This window comes from Micromys minutus (assembly GCF_963924665.1).
Source record: "Micromys minutus genome assembly, chromosome: 29".
NCBI classification, from domain to species: domain Eukaryota; kingdom Metazoa; phylum Chordata; class Mammalia; order Rodentia; family Muridae; genus Micromys; species Micromys minutus.
In genome coordinates, this window is record NC_137964.1 from 4,427,390 (window position 1) to 4,444,136 (window position 16,747).

The window sequence follows — 16,747 nt, forward strand, 5'->3', positions numbered from 1 at the left end:
TTGCCTCGAATAGATCTGTCCATTAACCACAAAAGCCCCCAATTCGGTCTTGGAACCATCAGTATAAATCACTAACCCTTCTTTTAGGGGACTACAGGACGTTACTTTGGGAAAAACTACAGGTTGGGTTAAAGCAAACTGTAAAAATGGGTGTTTTGGGTAATGATTATCTATTTTTCCCCGAAAAGAAGGTGACTAAGATAGCCCAATCATTCGAAGTGGCAGCAATAGTGGAAACCTGTATGGCATTATAGGGAACAATTAGCAAATGTGGTTCAGTGCCAAAATGTGTGATTGCAAATTTTAGTTCCCTCAGCGCCAATTGTGCCACAGCATCTGGATACCAGTCAATTATTTTAGCTGGCGAGGCATTAGGATGTACCCACAATAATGGTCCTTGCTGCCAAAGCACAGCAGTAGGGAGTCTGTTCGTTTTAAAAACACATAATGAAAAAGGTTTATCATAATCTATGCAAGCCAATTGTGCATCTTGTATAGCCTCTTCTACCAACTGTAATGCTCTTTCTGCTTGCGGGGTCAAACTTCTAGGTGAGGATACATGAGGATTTCCTTCTAGAATATCAAATAAGGGTTTAAGTTCAGCAGAAGGAATCTTAAGAAAAGGTCTAAGCCAATTGATGTCTCCCAGTAATTTTTGAAGATCATTAAGAGTGTGGAGGTGATCTCTTCTTATCTCGAGCTTTTGAGGGTCAATCTTATCAGGAATACCACAGACCCTAGGAATTGACCGGTATCAGAAATCTGGACCTTTTCTGTGGCAATATATAGGCCCTTACTTTTTAGGGCCTGTAACAATATAGGAAATGCCTCTTTTAAAATCATCAAATTTTTGTGGCATAATGCAAGATGCACCTGTCTCCTTACTCTCTCTGGGAGGAATGAGAAGGCTTTTAAAGGTGCGCGTGTCTCACAAGGAGGAGGGGCTGTCGGTAAAGGAGGTGCTGTTGGAACGGCTAATGGCGCACGCAGAGGTCTGCGCCGCTCATCAGGGTGATACCTCTCTTCCTCATATCTAGCAGCTTCTTTATCTAGCTCTGCTTCTTCTTTTGGGTCTAAGCCTTCTCGCTCATCATCATCATCATCGAGGCTATCAATGTTAAGAGCCTCAAGGTCTTCTACAGGGTACAAGCTGACTCTCCTTTTCTTAATATTAGAGGGCATAAGGGAATGAAAATCTGAAGGTTTGTGGGTAACAACTCTCCCGCTGTGCAGCGTACCTGGAGGTCCTTTTTCCTTAGGGGGGAAATATCTTTTCTGGCGCACGCCCACCCTCTCACTCTGTTCAGCTTCTGATAGTCTATCCTGGACTCCACTCAATGCCTCTTGCCCCGCAGCGATAGCGGGCCTACAACTATCATCTTTTAAATAATTTTGTACCATCCTCCAAATGGCCATGGTCCCAGGCCCGAGGTCTCTGGCAGTCTGCACACAGTCTAAATCTCTACCCAATTTTTTCCATGAGGCTGGTGAGAGAGACCCAGAGACCGCAAACCAAGGGGCAGCACGTTCTACCTCTTTTAAGAAATGCTGTAAGATGCGGGTGGGCAATTTTAGATCTCTCTGCTTAAGAATTGACTGCAGGGCTGTAACGGTCGAGTGTGAAGAGCCCATCATAGCGATGTGATGCCTGAGGCTTATTTACGTTGCGGCACAAGGTGAAACTAAAAGGCAAGTAAGCACAAAACTAACCCTAGCCCCGTTGGACACAAGAGGAAATTAAGAGGAAGAGAATAAAAACTGCACTGACAAAGACCAGAGCCTCTATGGACCCTTCCCAGGCCGTGGAAGATTTAAACCAAATTTAAAGAAAGATCCAGGGTCAGACATACCTTGCCGAACTTATCTTCCCGCAGTTCTGGATCCTCCCTTCCCGAAGACAGGGGGTCTTCTGTGGTGCAGACGATGGAGTGGTCGAGTTCCTGGGTTCAGGCACCAGATGTCCCGCGCAACAGTCTTGCCAGCAAGAACGACGCGGCACACAAAATAGGATTCTTCTGTGGTAAAGCTTTAATGCTCTCGAGAGGCAGAGCATAAGCTTACATCAAGTAGAAGCGAAGACCACGAACTATCTAGCCCGTCCCCTTATATAGGAATCAGTCCTTGCCTTGGACGTGGAGCCCCCTGATTGGTTGAAACTCATCAGGCCATATGACGCCACGGGAGAGGCAGAGCTCAAGGAGTGGCAAGTTACCCAGCATGTGCGCACATGACTTGTTTACTGCTAACTCCAGCCGGATATCAGCGCCATCTTGTAATGGAGAATGTGAAGGCGGCGCCCCACAATTTGTTACTTATTCTTTTTCCCTCACCACCCTTAGTATTCTTTCTTTCTTTCTGTCTTTTTTCTTCCTTTCTTTCTTCCTTCCTTTCTTCCTTCCTTCCTTTCTTTCTTTCTTTCTTTCTTTCTTTCTTTCTTTCTTTCTTTCTTTCTTTTAGTAATAACCAATTTAATTGCTTTTTAGACTAAGGAACACATATTTCATCAGGTTAAGATATTCCCTTTTAAAAAATATCTTCATGATTCTATCATACAGTTTCATATTAACACAGCAAAGGTTACATAATAGGATGTTAAAACTTTACTTAAAGAAGAAAAAAGGCGAATTTACACTAATGGTTTCTTTTGCCAAAAGGACTGCTGTGGTGTAAGGCAAAAATACAGACAGTCAACAATTGATCATAATCTATATAATATCTGTTGTTTCCTCTATATTTTCTGCAAAACTTTTCATCTCTCAGTTAACTGTAGAGGGGGACTAGGATGACTGATAACCCAATTATTTGGATCCTTTTCTGGAGCAACAACCACTTCCAAAAATTAAAGAGCTCACTATAAAAGCAAAAACTCTAGTTAACAAGGCATCTACAACAGTAAACATTGAGGATTTTAAGTCCTAATGTCCAGCCATTGAGGCAGCAGCAAAACAATAAAAGAATATCAGTCATTCTCTGAGGCGAAACTTTTTGAAAACACCCATTGCCTCAAGGGCTCTTCAAAACCACAAGCAGACAAGCAAAAAGCAACTCCTCCACAATCATGAGGATGCAAAGGAACAGCACAAAAGCAATCTTTTAAATCTACGATAATTCGTTGGAATGGCAGCCGAAGTGGTAAATCAGGCTGTAATATTCTCCTAAGTTCCACATCCTCACCAACCCTTCAAAAAGCTGCAACAATCTCTACCTGCCTGATGTTTTTCCTTAATTACAAATATGTGAGTTAAAATCTTGAGCCTGTGATCAAACTGCAAACTGCATCCAATGGAACACAGGCAGTTTTACCATAATTTTAAAGATTTGTTTGTAACATTAGAGCATAACCACAATTTTGGAAAAGCAAAACTAATTTTTAACAGTGCAAATAATCCTTTGTAAAATCAATACTAAGTTTACTACTTTCACGCCAAACGTTTGGCTGCAAGTTCTTATATATGAATGCATGATGAAGCAGCTTTTAATACCTCATTGTCTTTGTTAGTGTTTTATTGCTGTGAACAGACATCATGACAAAGCAAATTCTCATAAATAAAAACATTTAATTGAGGCTGGCTTACAGGTTCAGAGGTTCAGTCCAGTATCAAGGCAGAAGCATGGCAGCATCCACATAGGCATGGTGCAGGAGGAGCTGAGAGTTCTACATCTTCATCCAAAGGAAGCCAGGAACAGACTGAGCATCCTCAGGCAGCTAGGAGGAGTGTCTCCAAGGCCATCCCCAGAGTGACACACTTCTTCCAACAAAGCCACACCTTCTACTAGTGCTACTCCCTTCCTTTTGAGCCTATCCAATAATCCATCTTGATCAAACCCATTTTCTTCTGGGTTACAGCAAACCATAATGTGTAACTGGACTCCGCTTCCTAGAGGAACTCCTTTCTTTCTTTCTTTCTTTCTTTCTTTCTTTCTTTCTTTCTTTCTTTCTTTCTTTCTTTCTTTTTTTTTTTGAACATTCAGTGTTTTGACTATTATGTTTCAGAAGGAGTTTCTTTTTTTGGTGTAATCTATTTGGAGTTCTGTAGGCTTCTTGCATTTTCATGGCCATCTTGTTCTTAAGTTTAGGAAAGTTTTCTTCTCTTAATTTGTTGAAGATATTTAGCAGGCCTTTTAGTTGGGAATCTTCTCTCTCCCTTAGGATTGGTCTCCTCATTGTGTCCTGGATATCCTGGATGTTTTGGTTTAGAAGCTTTTTGATATTTGTATTTTCTCAGATGAAAATGTTTTCTATGTTATTTTTCTCCCAAGAGATCCTCTCTTTCATCTCTTGTATTCTGTTGGTGATGCTTTTATCTTTGACTCCTGATCTCATTTTTAGTTTTTTTTTTTTTTTAATCTCCAGGGCTTTTCCCTTTTTCGATTTCTTATTGTTTCTATTTATGTTTTCAATTCATTCACCTGTTTGGTTGTATTTTTCTTTAGCTCTTTAAATTATTATTTTGTTTTTCTTTTAAGGGTTTTGACTTGTTTATATGTTTTCTCTTCTATTTGTTTAAGGGAGTTATTGATGTGCTTCTTGAAGTTCTCCATCATTAGCATGATGTATGATTTTAAGTTAATATCTTGTTTTTGTCTGGTGTGTCAAGATTTCCACTACTTGCTGTGGTGGGAGTACTGGGTTCTGATGTTGCCTGGTTGTCTTGGTTTCCATTTCTTAGGTTCTTGTACTTGCCTTTTGCCATCTTGTTATCTGTGATGTTAGGTGATCTTGATGTCTCTGACTGGAGCTTGTTTCTTCAGTGGGTCTGTGGGGTTGATAGGGAAATTGCTCCTGGGTGTTCAGCTTTCTGAGGGCTGGCAGTGAGTCCTGACTGCTGTGGCCCATCTCTGTCTCTGGGCCAGAACAGACAGTTCAGAGTCAGCACAGCACACTACCTGTACCCTGTGAGTTCCTGGAAGCCTCTCCCTAGATTGTCAGTGGAGAGGAAGTGGAGGCTCACCTGTGCTCAGGTTGTAGAGTGCTTCTGAGGCTCTTCTGTGTGCTTAGCAGTCTGTGAACAGTCCCTGAGTCCAGATGGATGTGACCCAGCTCTGTCTCTGCATTTCAAAGTCCAGATCAGGGATAGTTCTTCCATTGTCCCAAAGCAGTGTCTCAGTCTGAGTCATTGGAATGTGCCAAAGCTTCTTCATGCTTTTTGCCCACCTGCCTTTATGCTTGGGTTTTGTTTCTTTTTGGGGGGAGACTTTGAGACAGTATTTCTCTGTGTAGCCTTGGCTGATCTTTGTGTGCCTGTATGATTTGGTGTTTGTGTGGCATGTGTTGATCAGAGCACACATTTCCTTTCACAGTGGGATCCAAGGATCATACTCAGGTTTGTAGGCTCAACTGCAGAATGTTTAGCTGTTGAGCCATCTAATGGCCCTGTATTTTCTTTGTGAATTCACATAGACTACTGTAGCAGATTTAACTTAAGAGTCAGGTTGCAACTTTTCTTATTCCAGAGTGTGGAAGCTGCAGTATAGTGCTGACCCAGAGTGAGCAAGATCAGAGAGAGAGAAACAGAGATAGAGATAGAGATAGAGATAGAGATAGAGATAGAGATAGAGAGAGAGAGAGAGAGAGAGAGAGAGAGAGAGAGAGAGAGAGAGAGAGATGGCTTAATGTTGAGACACTGGTGACTTATTCTTGGGATTGCTTTAAGTTTCTTTTTTTTTTAAGTTGACACTTGCATTTTCATTAAAATTTATTTTTCCTTTTTCAGTACTTTTTCCATCCCTCACATCAATATATGAGATGTTAAATATCAGTGTATTCCCAAAAGATTCAATAGAATTTTTCAAAAAATTTGTGTACAAAATGAAGGAAACCCGCCTGGATTCTAAACAGAAGGTAATAAATGATGATTTCATGATAAGTTCACAGTTTGATAAGATGTTGGGCTGTAAACATTTGAGATGCATGCTAATGGTTGATAGAATAGCCTAAATTTACACATGCAGAGCAAGAATATTTATATTTTCTTGGGATGGAGAAGTTGAATATTTAATAATTGATTGGTAATGAGCTAGGCATCAACACTAAGTAACAAGAATGAAAACTAGAATATCCTGCATAAGGACTGAAAAATTTGACATGGTACAAGACCTGCACAAATTAAGACTGTCAAAACTCCAGCTCAGATGGGCCAGGACATCTCCAAGCTCTGTACATGGTTGAAGAACAATAAGCAGTTGATAGCTGTGGAGGGAGGGTGTAGACACTGGTAGCCTTTTCATGTAGCAGTGGATGGCTCCACAGCCATGCATTTGAGTACATCATTAGCTGGATTCTGTGGGCAATGAAGAAGTTGGCATGGAGTGTGGAGGAAAAATGTTTCAGATGATACAGAAGTAATTGAATGGAGAAAACTGTGTGGTTGAAATGACCATATTTATTTGTTTTCATAAATAAGACTTTCAAATACCAAATACAAATTATTAAAAAGGAAATACTATTTTACTCCTCCTCAAAAATGATTTCAAAGTATAAAAGTGATTGCTTAAAATTTTATCTATTGCAATCCACTGTAAATGTAGTTAGTAGAAGCCAGTTCTTTCTAGTTTATCTGCTCTTGCTTTTGTTCCTTGACTCAAACAATTGTATCCACAGTTTTGAATTTAAGGGAACCACTTCCTCAAAATAAGAAAGTTAAGGTTCTGTACTCCTGATCCCTCTCTGACCTCTGACCTTACCATTGACCTTCCATTTTTTGCATCTTTTCTTTCTGCTTTCAGCACCGAGTAGATCTTCTTCAGCTGATGATGAACACTCATAGTAACCCCAAAGACAAAGAGTCTCATAAAGGTAAGCAAGCCTTTCATTGTCTATGGACAAGGAAGCTCTCTAGTGGGGGTGGGTTGACGAGAATATATATAGTCAGGCTTTTCTAGGAGAAAGATACCTCTGCTACATTGTAGAAAAACAGATATGGCTCTTATAATCACAGAATTTTCTGGACTCCCCCATAGAATCCAGCTGATGATGACCATATAAGAATGGCTGTGGGTCCATCCACTGCCACATGAGTAATGTACCAGTGTCCACACCCTCCCTCCATACCTATTACCTTCCAATTGTTCCTTAGCAAAGAACAGAGCTCAGAGAGAGTCTGGCCCATCCATGCTGGAAGTTTTGAGAGTCTTGATCTCGTTCAGGTCATGTACCATGAGCAAAAGTTTACTCCTAATGTGAAAGTGGCCATGATGGACCTCTCCACTTGCCTCTTTGTTACCTGGGTGAGCACAAGTGCTGTTTGTGATTTTCCCAGCACAGTCTCCATGCCCTCCCTAGACATCTGTGTCTAAACAAGGAGTCAGAGGACATGTATCCAAATCTGGAGATCCCCTAGTGAACAGACTTCTGTATTCAAATTCATGGAAAGATTTACTTTTCCTTTGTGTGTTGTGTAATTAACTTATGGAAAAAATATTTGAATAAATGCACTGGTCCTCTTCATTCTTTTATGTACTTAAGAATCATTCATAGTTCGGCAGTGCTGGAGCATGCCTTAAATTCTAGCACTAGGAAGGCAGAAATAGGTGGATCTCTGTGAGTTCAATGGCAGCCCAGTCTACATCATGGATGCCAGAACAGGCAGGGCTACACAGAGCAACCCTGTCTTCAAAAATCATCAAAAAAAATTAAAGTTTTTAAAAATCTTTTTTTGTAGTACATACATGTCCTGTAGTATGTGCACATGTGCAACCCTAGGTGTATGTATAGATACAGATAAAGGCACACAGTGTCTTGCTCAATTGCTCTCTGCTTTCTTTTTTGAGACAGGGTCTTTTAATTACAGGAGATAAGCCTGCTGCCTGGAGGTCCCAGCCATTCACAGTGTTTTGGTAATATGGGTGTGCTGTCCCACCTGGATTTTTACAAGGGGACTCTCAGAAACAGTGCAGAGCCAGTGATAATGCTCTTGATTAGGGCATTCACTGAGTACAAAAAAAGCCAAAACCAAAGAGAAGGTTTCAACAGGTGTGCTTTATTTTCCCCCTTCTCTTTTTATTATTTGGTCCTTTTTAAACAGCCTGGGATCCAAACACCTGCTTAGCATTTGTTTGCCTCTGAGATTGGCCATAGTTGTTTTTCTAGTGCTAAGTGTGTGTGCTGGGGAGGGACTTAGGGAGTGGCTAATCTGGCTGGAGTCTACAACATCTTCTCCTGTGAATGCGGGACTTGGGGAATGGTTAGAGTTTTGTAGGATGCCACACTGGAGTGGTATTCAGGCAGAGTGGGCTCACAATTCAGGACTTCAGAAAACACCTACCATTTCATGAGTACTTTCATAATCAGTATCGGGGCTTCAACTGATCTCAACGGATTCCTGACCCAAGCACTGCATGTCAGCTCCACACACGTGTGCATCAGTAGCTAATGGAAAAAGACTATTTTATTCTTACCCAATAAATTATTCCCCCCACACTTTGTTATATGTAGCAGTATGATTTTTTGGATTCCTCCGTTTACTGTTTAAAGTAACCAGGTATTCTGTGTTCCGAGTCCTCTCCTGTTTGCCCACTTGAAACCATTTCATGTCATCAGCTAACTTCAAATTCTACTAGAACTCCTCACCATTTTGCCACAAGGGCCATGTAGTCCAGGTTTACCCAAATTCACGAAGTTCCTGAGAATGACCTTTAACTCCTGAGACTACAGGTGTGTGCTATCATGTAGCATAGTTTTCACAGAACTGTTGTATCTGCCTCAATGTGGAATGATGGCACCTTAGCCTTGAAGTAGCCTTCTGTCCTTGATTATCATCTTAGATTTTATTGTGTTCTTTGGATTTATTCTGAGGGCCTTTTATTACTTAGTGTGGAAAAATGCTTCACAAAAGGAAGCTTCCTATGACATAGAATTGCCTAGGTGTTGGGTCTTTGTGGACAAGTCCTCTGTCTGATTTGAATTTTTGTTTTGTGGAAACTGACCTACCAAGTGTGCCTTGTTTATAACAATAAGTGAGCTTCTAGGCAGCTGTCCATGTTCATTCCTTGAGCAGATGATTTGCTTGTTGCCTAGAAGCCAAATTCTTCCATCACTGGCTCTCTTGTCTCCAGTCAATCTTCTAGTGTAACACAGAACACAAACATAACCATGTCTGCTGTAAAAAGTGCTGGGGACTGGACCCAAGGCTTCATACCTCTACCCGTACCCCAGCTACTGAGCTTCATATCTTCAGGCCTTCATTCTCATTTTTGATTGCTAAAATAAACATTATTTTAAAAATAGCCACTGATTGTGGATTTATAGTCCAGTTTCAGTTTAGTAGTAAAAACTTAAACTAATTGGGAGAACGAATTTATCAACAACATAATTGCAGCCTTTGTGGTAGCTGATATACAACTGACTGTAACTCTATCTCTGTGGCCTACAGTGCCATCTGCTGGCCTCCATTTACACACACATGGCACCCTACACACACATGGCACTTACTCCCAGATACAGAAATATTCATAAATAAAAATAAATTTTACAAATAGGAAAAACCATGTCTTGTAGCTTCCCACTGGGATGATGAGGAGTAGCAGAAACTTTGGGACAACCTGCCTGAAGCATACTGCTTTTCTGGATATTTCATGAGGCTGTCACAGTGAAGACAGTCTCGGAGTTACTAAATGACATCTCCATAGCCTCTCTAGGAACATAGGGGCTCATTGGATTTTCTCCTCATCTCCTCCTTGATAGTCCATCCTGACAATTCTTACCTGAGATGTTTTCTTACTTCCAGCCCTGACTGACATGGAGATCACAGCACAGTCAATTATCTTTATTTTTGCTGGCTATGAAACCACCAGCATCACACTTTCCTTTGTCCTGTATTCCTTGGCCACTCACCCTGACATCCAGAAGAAACTGCAGGAGGAGATCGACAGGGCTCTGCCCAATAAGGTGAGTGGATAGTGTAGGAGGAACAAGGAAAAAACCTCAACAAAGACATATTTATGTCACCCATAGTGGTGTTTGTGTGTGTATATGTGTGTGTGTGTGTGTGTGTGTGTGTGTGTGACAGAGAGAAAGAGAGAGAGAGAGAGAGAGAGAGAGAGGGGGGGGGGAGGGAGTGAGAGGTGGGGGAGAGTGAGAGAGTTGTGAGAGAGGGTAGAGAGACAGAAAGAGAGAGAGACAGAAAGAGAGAGACAGAGACAGAGAGAGAATATGTGATTGATGGTTAATATGTGCATGTTGTGTGTTTATGTATGTATACATTTTTGGGTGAATGTGTGTGTTTGTAAATTTGTGTTTGACTATGCACTAGTATTCACATCACTGAGCCTTCTTTCAAATCAGGTGTTTTTTTTAAAAAACATTTTTGTATGTATGTATTTATGGATGTATTTATGTATGTATATACTTGAGTTTGGGGATTCTGAGAATTCAATACTAGACACAGTTAAAAGTTAATCGAAACTCTCAGCAGAAACCTTTTTATTTCTTCCCAGGCTCCTCTCACCTATGATATTGTGATGGAGATGGAGTACCTGGATATGGTGGTGAATGAAACCCTCAGATTGTATCCAATTGGTAATAGACTTGAGAGAGTCTGTAAAAAAGATGTTGAAATCCATGGTTTGTTTATCCCCAAAGGGTCAATAGTGATGATTCCAACTTATGCTCTTCAGCATGACCCACAGCACTGGCCTGAACCTGAGGAATTCCGTCCTGAAAGGTACCAGTACCACAGGAGAAGGAAATGGGTCACACTATGCATACCTGTGTATGGTATGGTTTCTCTTATAATAAGATGATTTTAGTATGCTTTGCATCCATTCCTACTTTGTGAGAATGACATAGAAAAGGAAAAGAGAAGAGATATGAAGTGAGAGGGGGAAGAAAATAAGACCATTTAAACACAGAATATTTTCCTCCTTTTCAAATAGTTAATAAAACACTCAAGTGTGAGTCAGGAACCCACTTTTCCTGTAGCCTAAATGAAATGTGCTTTTAGAGTTGGAACATAGTATTATATTGGATAGTTTTATAGTGTTTAAAGATGTACTTTCTTTGTAGTTCCTTTTTATTTTTTTGACACATGAATGGATAATGCATTCTGTCATTTTCTCCTCACATTGCCTTGACTCTTTTTTTCTCCCAATCATGTGGAATCTCTGTCTATCTTCATTCAGTCTTCCTCCTCTTTTATTTTGTTAATTTTTTGTGACTTGTGAGTTTTATTAGGGTTGCTTGCATAAATATAGTTGTATGAGTTAAAGACTGGGAATGGTCAGCTCATCATTGAGCTAAACCACTAAAGAAATGATTCTCCTGTGCACCAAACATTTATTACCAGCACTTCTTTAGGGAGTTTGCATCTCACGGGCTCCCTTTTGCTCCAGGATGTATTGATGATGTGTCTAGTCTTATGTAGTTATTAACAGCTACTGTCAGTTCATGAGTGCAATGGGCACATCATGTCTAGAAGATAATACTTGACAGCACTTATTTTATTCCTTGATTCCAACATTTTTTTCTGCTTTTTCTTTTGTGATCCTCATGTGTCTGACCCCTTCAGCAAATCCTACCAGTGTGCAGCATCACAACCAACTTCCCCTTCTTTTGTAATGCTTCCTGAGCTTTGGAGGGTCTCCACCATCTCTTTTTAGCACTATTACCAGACATGAGTTTCTGTGTTTACTGTTCCAACTGCAAACTAATGGTTTCCTGACAAAGACTGAGATCAGCACTAATTTTTGTGTGTAAAGATAAATATTTAGAAGCCATTTTGATACTATGTCCACTTAGCAAAACATGAGTACTACATTCTTGTTGATGATGTGTACAGACATGAGATATTGACCAAAGTTTTAGTTGTAGACATTAATTACCCCAGTGAATTGGCCCTCTATCCAATCAGAAAATGGTTGTTTTCCCCTACACCATAACACCACTATTACACTACTGTGTGCCCACACAAGGATTCATTTTTGAAACAGCATTTTTCTTATCTCAACCATATAGAGAATCTTATAAGTTGAGGGGAATGGAATGGACTTTTAGTGTAAGATTCTCAGAGCAAATTTCTGCAAGCAGAAGTTCAATGAACCTTTCACAAATTCTCTTTGTATATTGGTTATATGTTAAAAGGCATCTTTATATGTGTAGCTCTTACGATTTTATTCTCTGTGAACTTGTCATCTATTGTTGTGTCTCCAGGTTCAGCAAAGAGAACAAGGGCAGCATTGATCCTTATGTGTACCTGCCCTTTGGAAATGGACCCAGGAACTGCATTGGCATGAGGTTTGCTCTCATGAATATGAAACTTGCTCTCATCAAAATTCTGCAGAACTTCTCCTTCCATCCTTGTAAGGAAACACAGGTGAGGGAGAAAATTCTCTTTATAAAGTGTTTTATAGGAGGCATTTTTCCAATGAGAGGTTGTTTGTATAAAAATGATTATCCAAGTTTGAGGTTTAATAATTTGTTTTCTGGCTAAATAAGGTATTTGTATCTAGGTAGTAACTAAGGAGCCTTTTTTCTATATTATAGAATAGTGTGACAGGATTCAATGCATTTTGTTTAAAATTCTGGTCATGTTCATTGGAGATTTTTATATCATTTACCATCCAGAGGTGCATTGGTCATGTCTTCAATCTTTTTTTGTGTTTTGTACTCTTCATTCAGAGCTCATAGAATTCCTCCTCTCACAGTTTTTTCAACCAGTTGATGTAAATTAGAATTAGAGAAGAGGTTTAAAGCACATTCATGGTGTTTAGATTTTTCTCAGCTGGCCAAATGCTTACATATCATACACAAATCTTTGGTTCTAATTCGCAGAACTTCATGGAAAAGCTGTGTTGGCACATACCTGCAATCCTTGCAGTCAGGAGTTAGAGGCTAGAGCATCATAATTTCAAAAAATCCTTGGCCACTTAGTGAATTTGAAGCCAATGTTGACTTTGTGTCTCAAAAAACTAATCAGAAATGTAAAATGTCTGGTCTTTCTTGATATCCTAGTACAACTTACCCTAATGTGGCTTTAAAAGCTCATCTCTCACATCCCATGTCATGCTGCATTGGGAATCATTGTTTCAAAAGACAGTTGCTGGGTCTCATGAGATGTCTCAGTCATTAAGATCACTTGCTACTCTTTGAAAGGACTTAAGTTTAGTGTCCAGTACCCACATGGTAGCTCACAACCATTTGTAAGTTTAATTCCAGGGACTCTGTTGTTCCACTCTGGATTCTCTTAAGATTTCCCACTTTGGCATATATGTAATGTGCAGGCAAAACACTCTTATATGTAAACTTTAAGTCTTTAAAAAGTTTCATGTTATGATGAATTTTTACCTTATGGGTCATCTTGGTGATTCCAGGTCATTTCTCAGGAGCTCTGCTCTAGAAAATAGGTAGTTGTTATATTTCCATAAACTATGTATCTTTATGTTCCTGTTCACTCTCCAAATGAATCTTCCCCCTAGGTTTATTTCCTTATTTACTCCATGTTGTAGTTTTGGTTCCTGCAGGTTATTTTCACCATGCATGTGTCATTAAAAACCCCCAGTTTTTAAAAACTGTTTTTCTCTGTGTGTTGAAGGACAGCTCATCTTATTTGTATACCACCTCACATTATTCTTTCCTCAAGCTCTAAATTGTTTTTGAGGTTAATTTTCACATTGAAAATCTTTTATAAATGCCTGAAAATATGGCTTACTGTTATTATTTTTATTCATAAAAACATTAATTGCAAATTAACAATATCATTTATTTAAATATTTATATGTACATCTTGTTTGTATGCCTCCATCAAAATCATGTGTACAGTACTTAAAATTATAAAAGAGTAAAATAAGACATTTACAAAAAGCATTTACATTGCATTTTCTGAAGTTTCTCAATCACAATTTTACCTAGTGCATATTTAGATGTAAGTTCTCAAAATCTAATTGATACAACCCTTAGAATAAGGGAAAATTAATGCCACATCATACAATATTAAATGCAACTTTTTTCCTGCAAAGCATTATTATCCCAAACACTATTTATTTACTTATTTATTCATTTACTTTCCATGGTTCTTGTTGGTTCATTTGTTGCTTCTTAATACTTTTCTACCCCTATTACAGATACCCCTGACATTAAGCAGACAAGGACTTCTTCAACCAGAAAAACCAATTGTTCTAAAGGTTGTGCCACGGGATGCAGTTATAACTGAAGCATGACGTTTCAAGGACTTCTTTTGGGCTCTTCAGAAAGGTGGTGTCTAAGAACATTGATTCCTTTAATTTATCTCTTGACTGAATTCCAGATAAAAATGGGACTTATTTGACTTGTCTTGACACATGATTAAAGATGTAGAACATCTGTTTTTCTTACTCAGTGTCTATATAAAGTACCAACTAATATAAAGATAATTACAAGTCAGTGATAGAACAGGATATTTGCCTTTGCTAATTCTCATGGGACAATCTCCATCCACATCTGGTTGTGTCTGTTAATTTCTTTTGATTTTTTTTTGATAGTAACCATGTCTCTGTAATTTGATCAATAATGATTTGATGACAAGGCAACCCATTGTGATAACTCTAATTGTAGAATTAGCATCAGATGTTTTAATTGCAATAGTCTACAATAAGTCATACTGGAAATATAAATAAATATCTCTTTTAAAATCCAATTTTTAAAGTGTTTTTTATTTTCTTTGTGAGATTTATTAAATGTATTTTGATCATCTTAAATCTTTTACTCAGACTTTTCCCAGATTCTATCTGCTCTCCTTTCCCACACACTTTATATTTTCTCACAGTGTTTCAAAATAAAACAAAAACTATGGCATCAAGTTTGTTGGATAGCTATTCCTGGGATTGAGGGCTGCCCTGGAGTGTAGTTGATATACCCATTGTCATCCCATAGAAGAATACCCGCCTTTCCCCTCTCAGAAGCTCTCAGTTTACAATGTGTCTTTTGATAGACTTTGAAATCCTCACTACTAGGATTTTTTTTCTTATTTGAGCTTGTGAAGATTGTGTGAATTTTGTCACAGTCTCTGTGAGTTTGTGTGCACACCTGCATGTTGTGTCTGTAAATGTTGTTTCCTTAATGTCATATACTACATCTGACTCTTACAATTATTTTCATTCTACATTTGAGCTTTGAGGGGAGAATTATGCTATACACCACCTACCTCTTTAGAGTTGAGCATTTCAAAGTTTTTTTTTTAATCTTTGAAAGTTTTAGGTTTTCTCTTTAATTATTGACTGTTGCATAAAGAAATTTCTCTAATGCAGGTTGGGTGATGCACTATTCTATGACTAGAGAAGTATATTATCAGGATTCTCTTTTATTGCTACATTCATTTAGTATCTTTATATTAATAGATTTTCACCTAGATCTCATGACATATCAAGTCTCAGTTTTGTGGCTTCATAGACAGTATTTGTTATTGATTCCATCTTCTGGAGTGTGCCTGAAATAAAATTTAACACCTGAGTGGTTTCTCCAATAACATCTGTGCCATAGTGGCACAATATTGTGCTGAAATGGGCATGTCTTTCAGGTAGGTAATTATCATAGCTTACATGGCTCACAGTTGGGTGAGAGTGATGATTACTTAGGTCATCGAGTTTTGTATACAGCACATTTTAGTCCTGTGAACAGGACCTAATGACCCGAAGGTTTCATATATATTATGAGATAAGATAGAAATTTGAATAAGGGAGAATCAGAAAAAAATAGTTAAAAAATTTATTAAAAATTGTATTCTTTGATAATTTCATGTTTACACCTATTTTTTCATATATACTCATGCATTCCCCTCAATTTCCTTTCAATACCTTGCCAAATGTACCTCCCCAACTTCATGCCTTCTTTTCTGTTTACCACCCACTAAGTCTAACTAGTGCTGCCCTTATCTACATAGTTTTGCACCATCCACTGGAGCAAATATAACTATCTGGTGCTACACTACTAAAGAAAAACTGACCCTGTGTCCTCTAGTATAGATGGAAACTGTTAATTCTCTCTTTATTCCTCAGGTGGAGTGGCCTGATTGCAACCATACAAAGCTCTATTGTCCCTGAATGAAAGACACAAAGCACAGCATTATTTTTAGTATGCGTTAACTAGCACAATGTTTGGCCACTCCTGGACATATATGTGGCTAACACATTTCTTTCCAAAATTCTTGAATTAATACTTATTGAATCTATATTTTATATTTGCTACTTTTCCAGAATCAATCTGGAAGGGGCCCCTTCTGGTGTTGGTTTTCCCTTTGTTCCTAAATTTTGGCTATCTCTCCTTCTTGTTCCTTCCCAGGGTGGTTAGTCCTATGCTCTTCTCATGGTGGGGCCCTCTTCCCTTTCTCCTGTGTTTCTTTCCCCAGAACACTACAAGTCCCGACTCCAACTCTCTCCAGCCAATTGGTGCTGGTAACTTTATTTCCCAATCAGAACCATCTGGCAGAAGGCTTCCTTTAGCATATGTGTGGGACACTGCAGACAGGTTTTTGGGCAAGCTTATATAATTGCTTTCTGTTACATGAGCCAGTTCATAATAAAGAAAAAACTCTGGATTTACCTTCAGATGCCTCCACCACTGAGTTATAGTGATGAATATTAGAAGTACATCAGAAGAAAATATTTGTTCAACATCTTTTAATTTTAATTATGATATTTTTCTGTGTGTTTGTGTGAGCAGGTTCATATGGATGCTGAACTCTATGAAAATTAAGCTATTGTGTCTTCTTAATAGCAGGAAATATAGAAAGATGTCAAACCCTGACCTTGTTTCTGGTAATAAACTTCCTTAAGTCCTTGG

General features: G+C 38.8%; 1 protein-coding gene across 1 annotated transcript in view; it reads left to right on the forward strand.

Moving 5' to 3' along the window:
- The window catches only part of LOC308439040 (cytochrome P450 3A11), a gene marked incomplete at both ends in the record, with an annotated part of 34,024 nt that extends 19,873 nt beyond the window's left edge, over window positions 1–14,151 (forward strand). The window contains 6 exons of the mRNA XM_080940619.1: window positions 5,715–5,842; window positions 6,727–6,796; window positions 9,726–9,886; window positions 10,435–10,661; window positions 12,146–12,308; window positions 14,056–14,151. Of these exons, the coding sequence (XP_080796745.1) occupies window positions 5,715–5,842; window positions 6,727–6,796; window positions 9,726–9,886; window positions 10,435–10,661; window positions 12,146–12,308; window positions 14,056–14,151 (845 nt within the window). The remainder of the gene's footprint in view (window positions 1–5,714; window positions 5,843–6,726; window positions 6,797–9,725; window positions 9,887–10,434; window positions 10,662–12,145; window positions 12,309–14,055) is intronic.
- Between the last annotated feature and the right edge of the window lie 2,596 nt (window positions 14,152–16,747).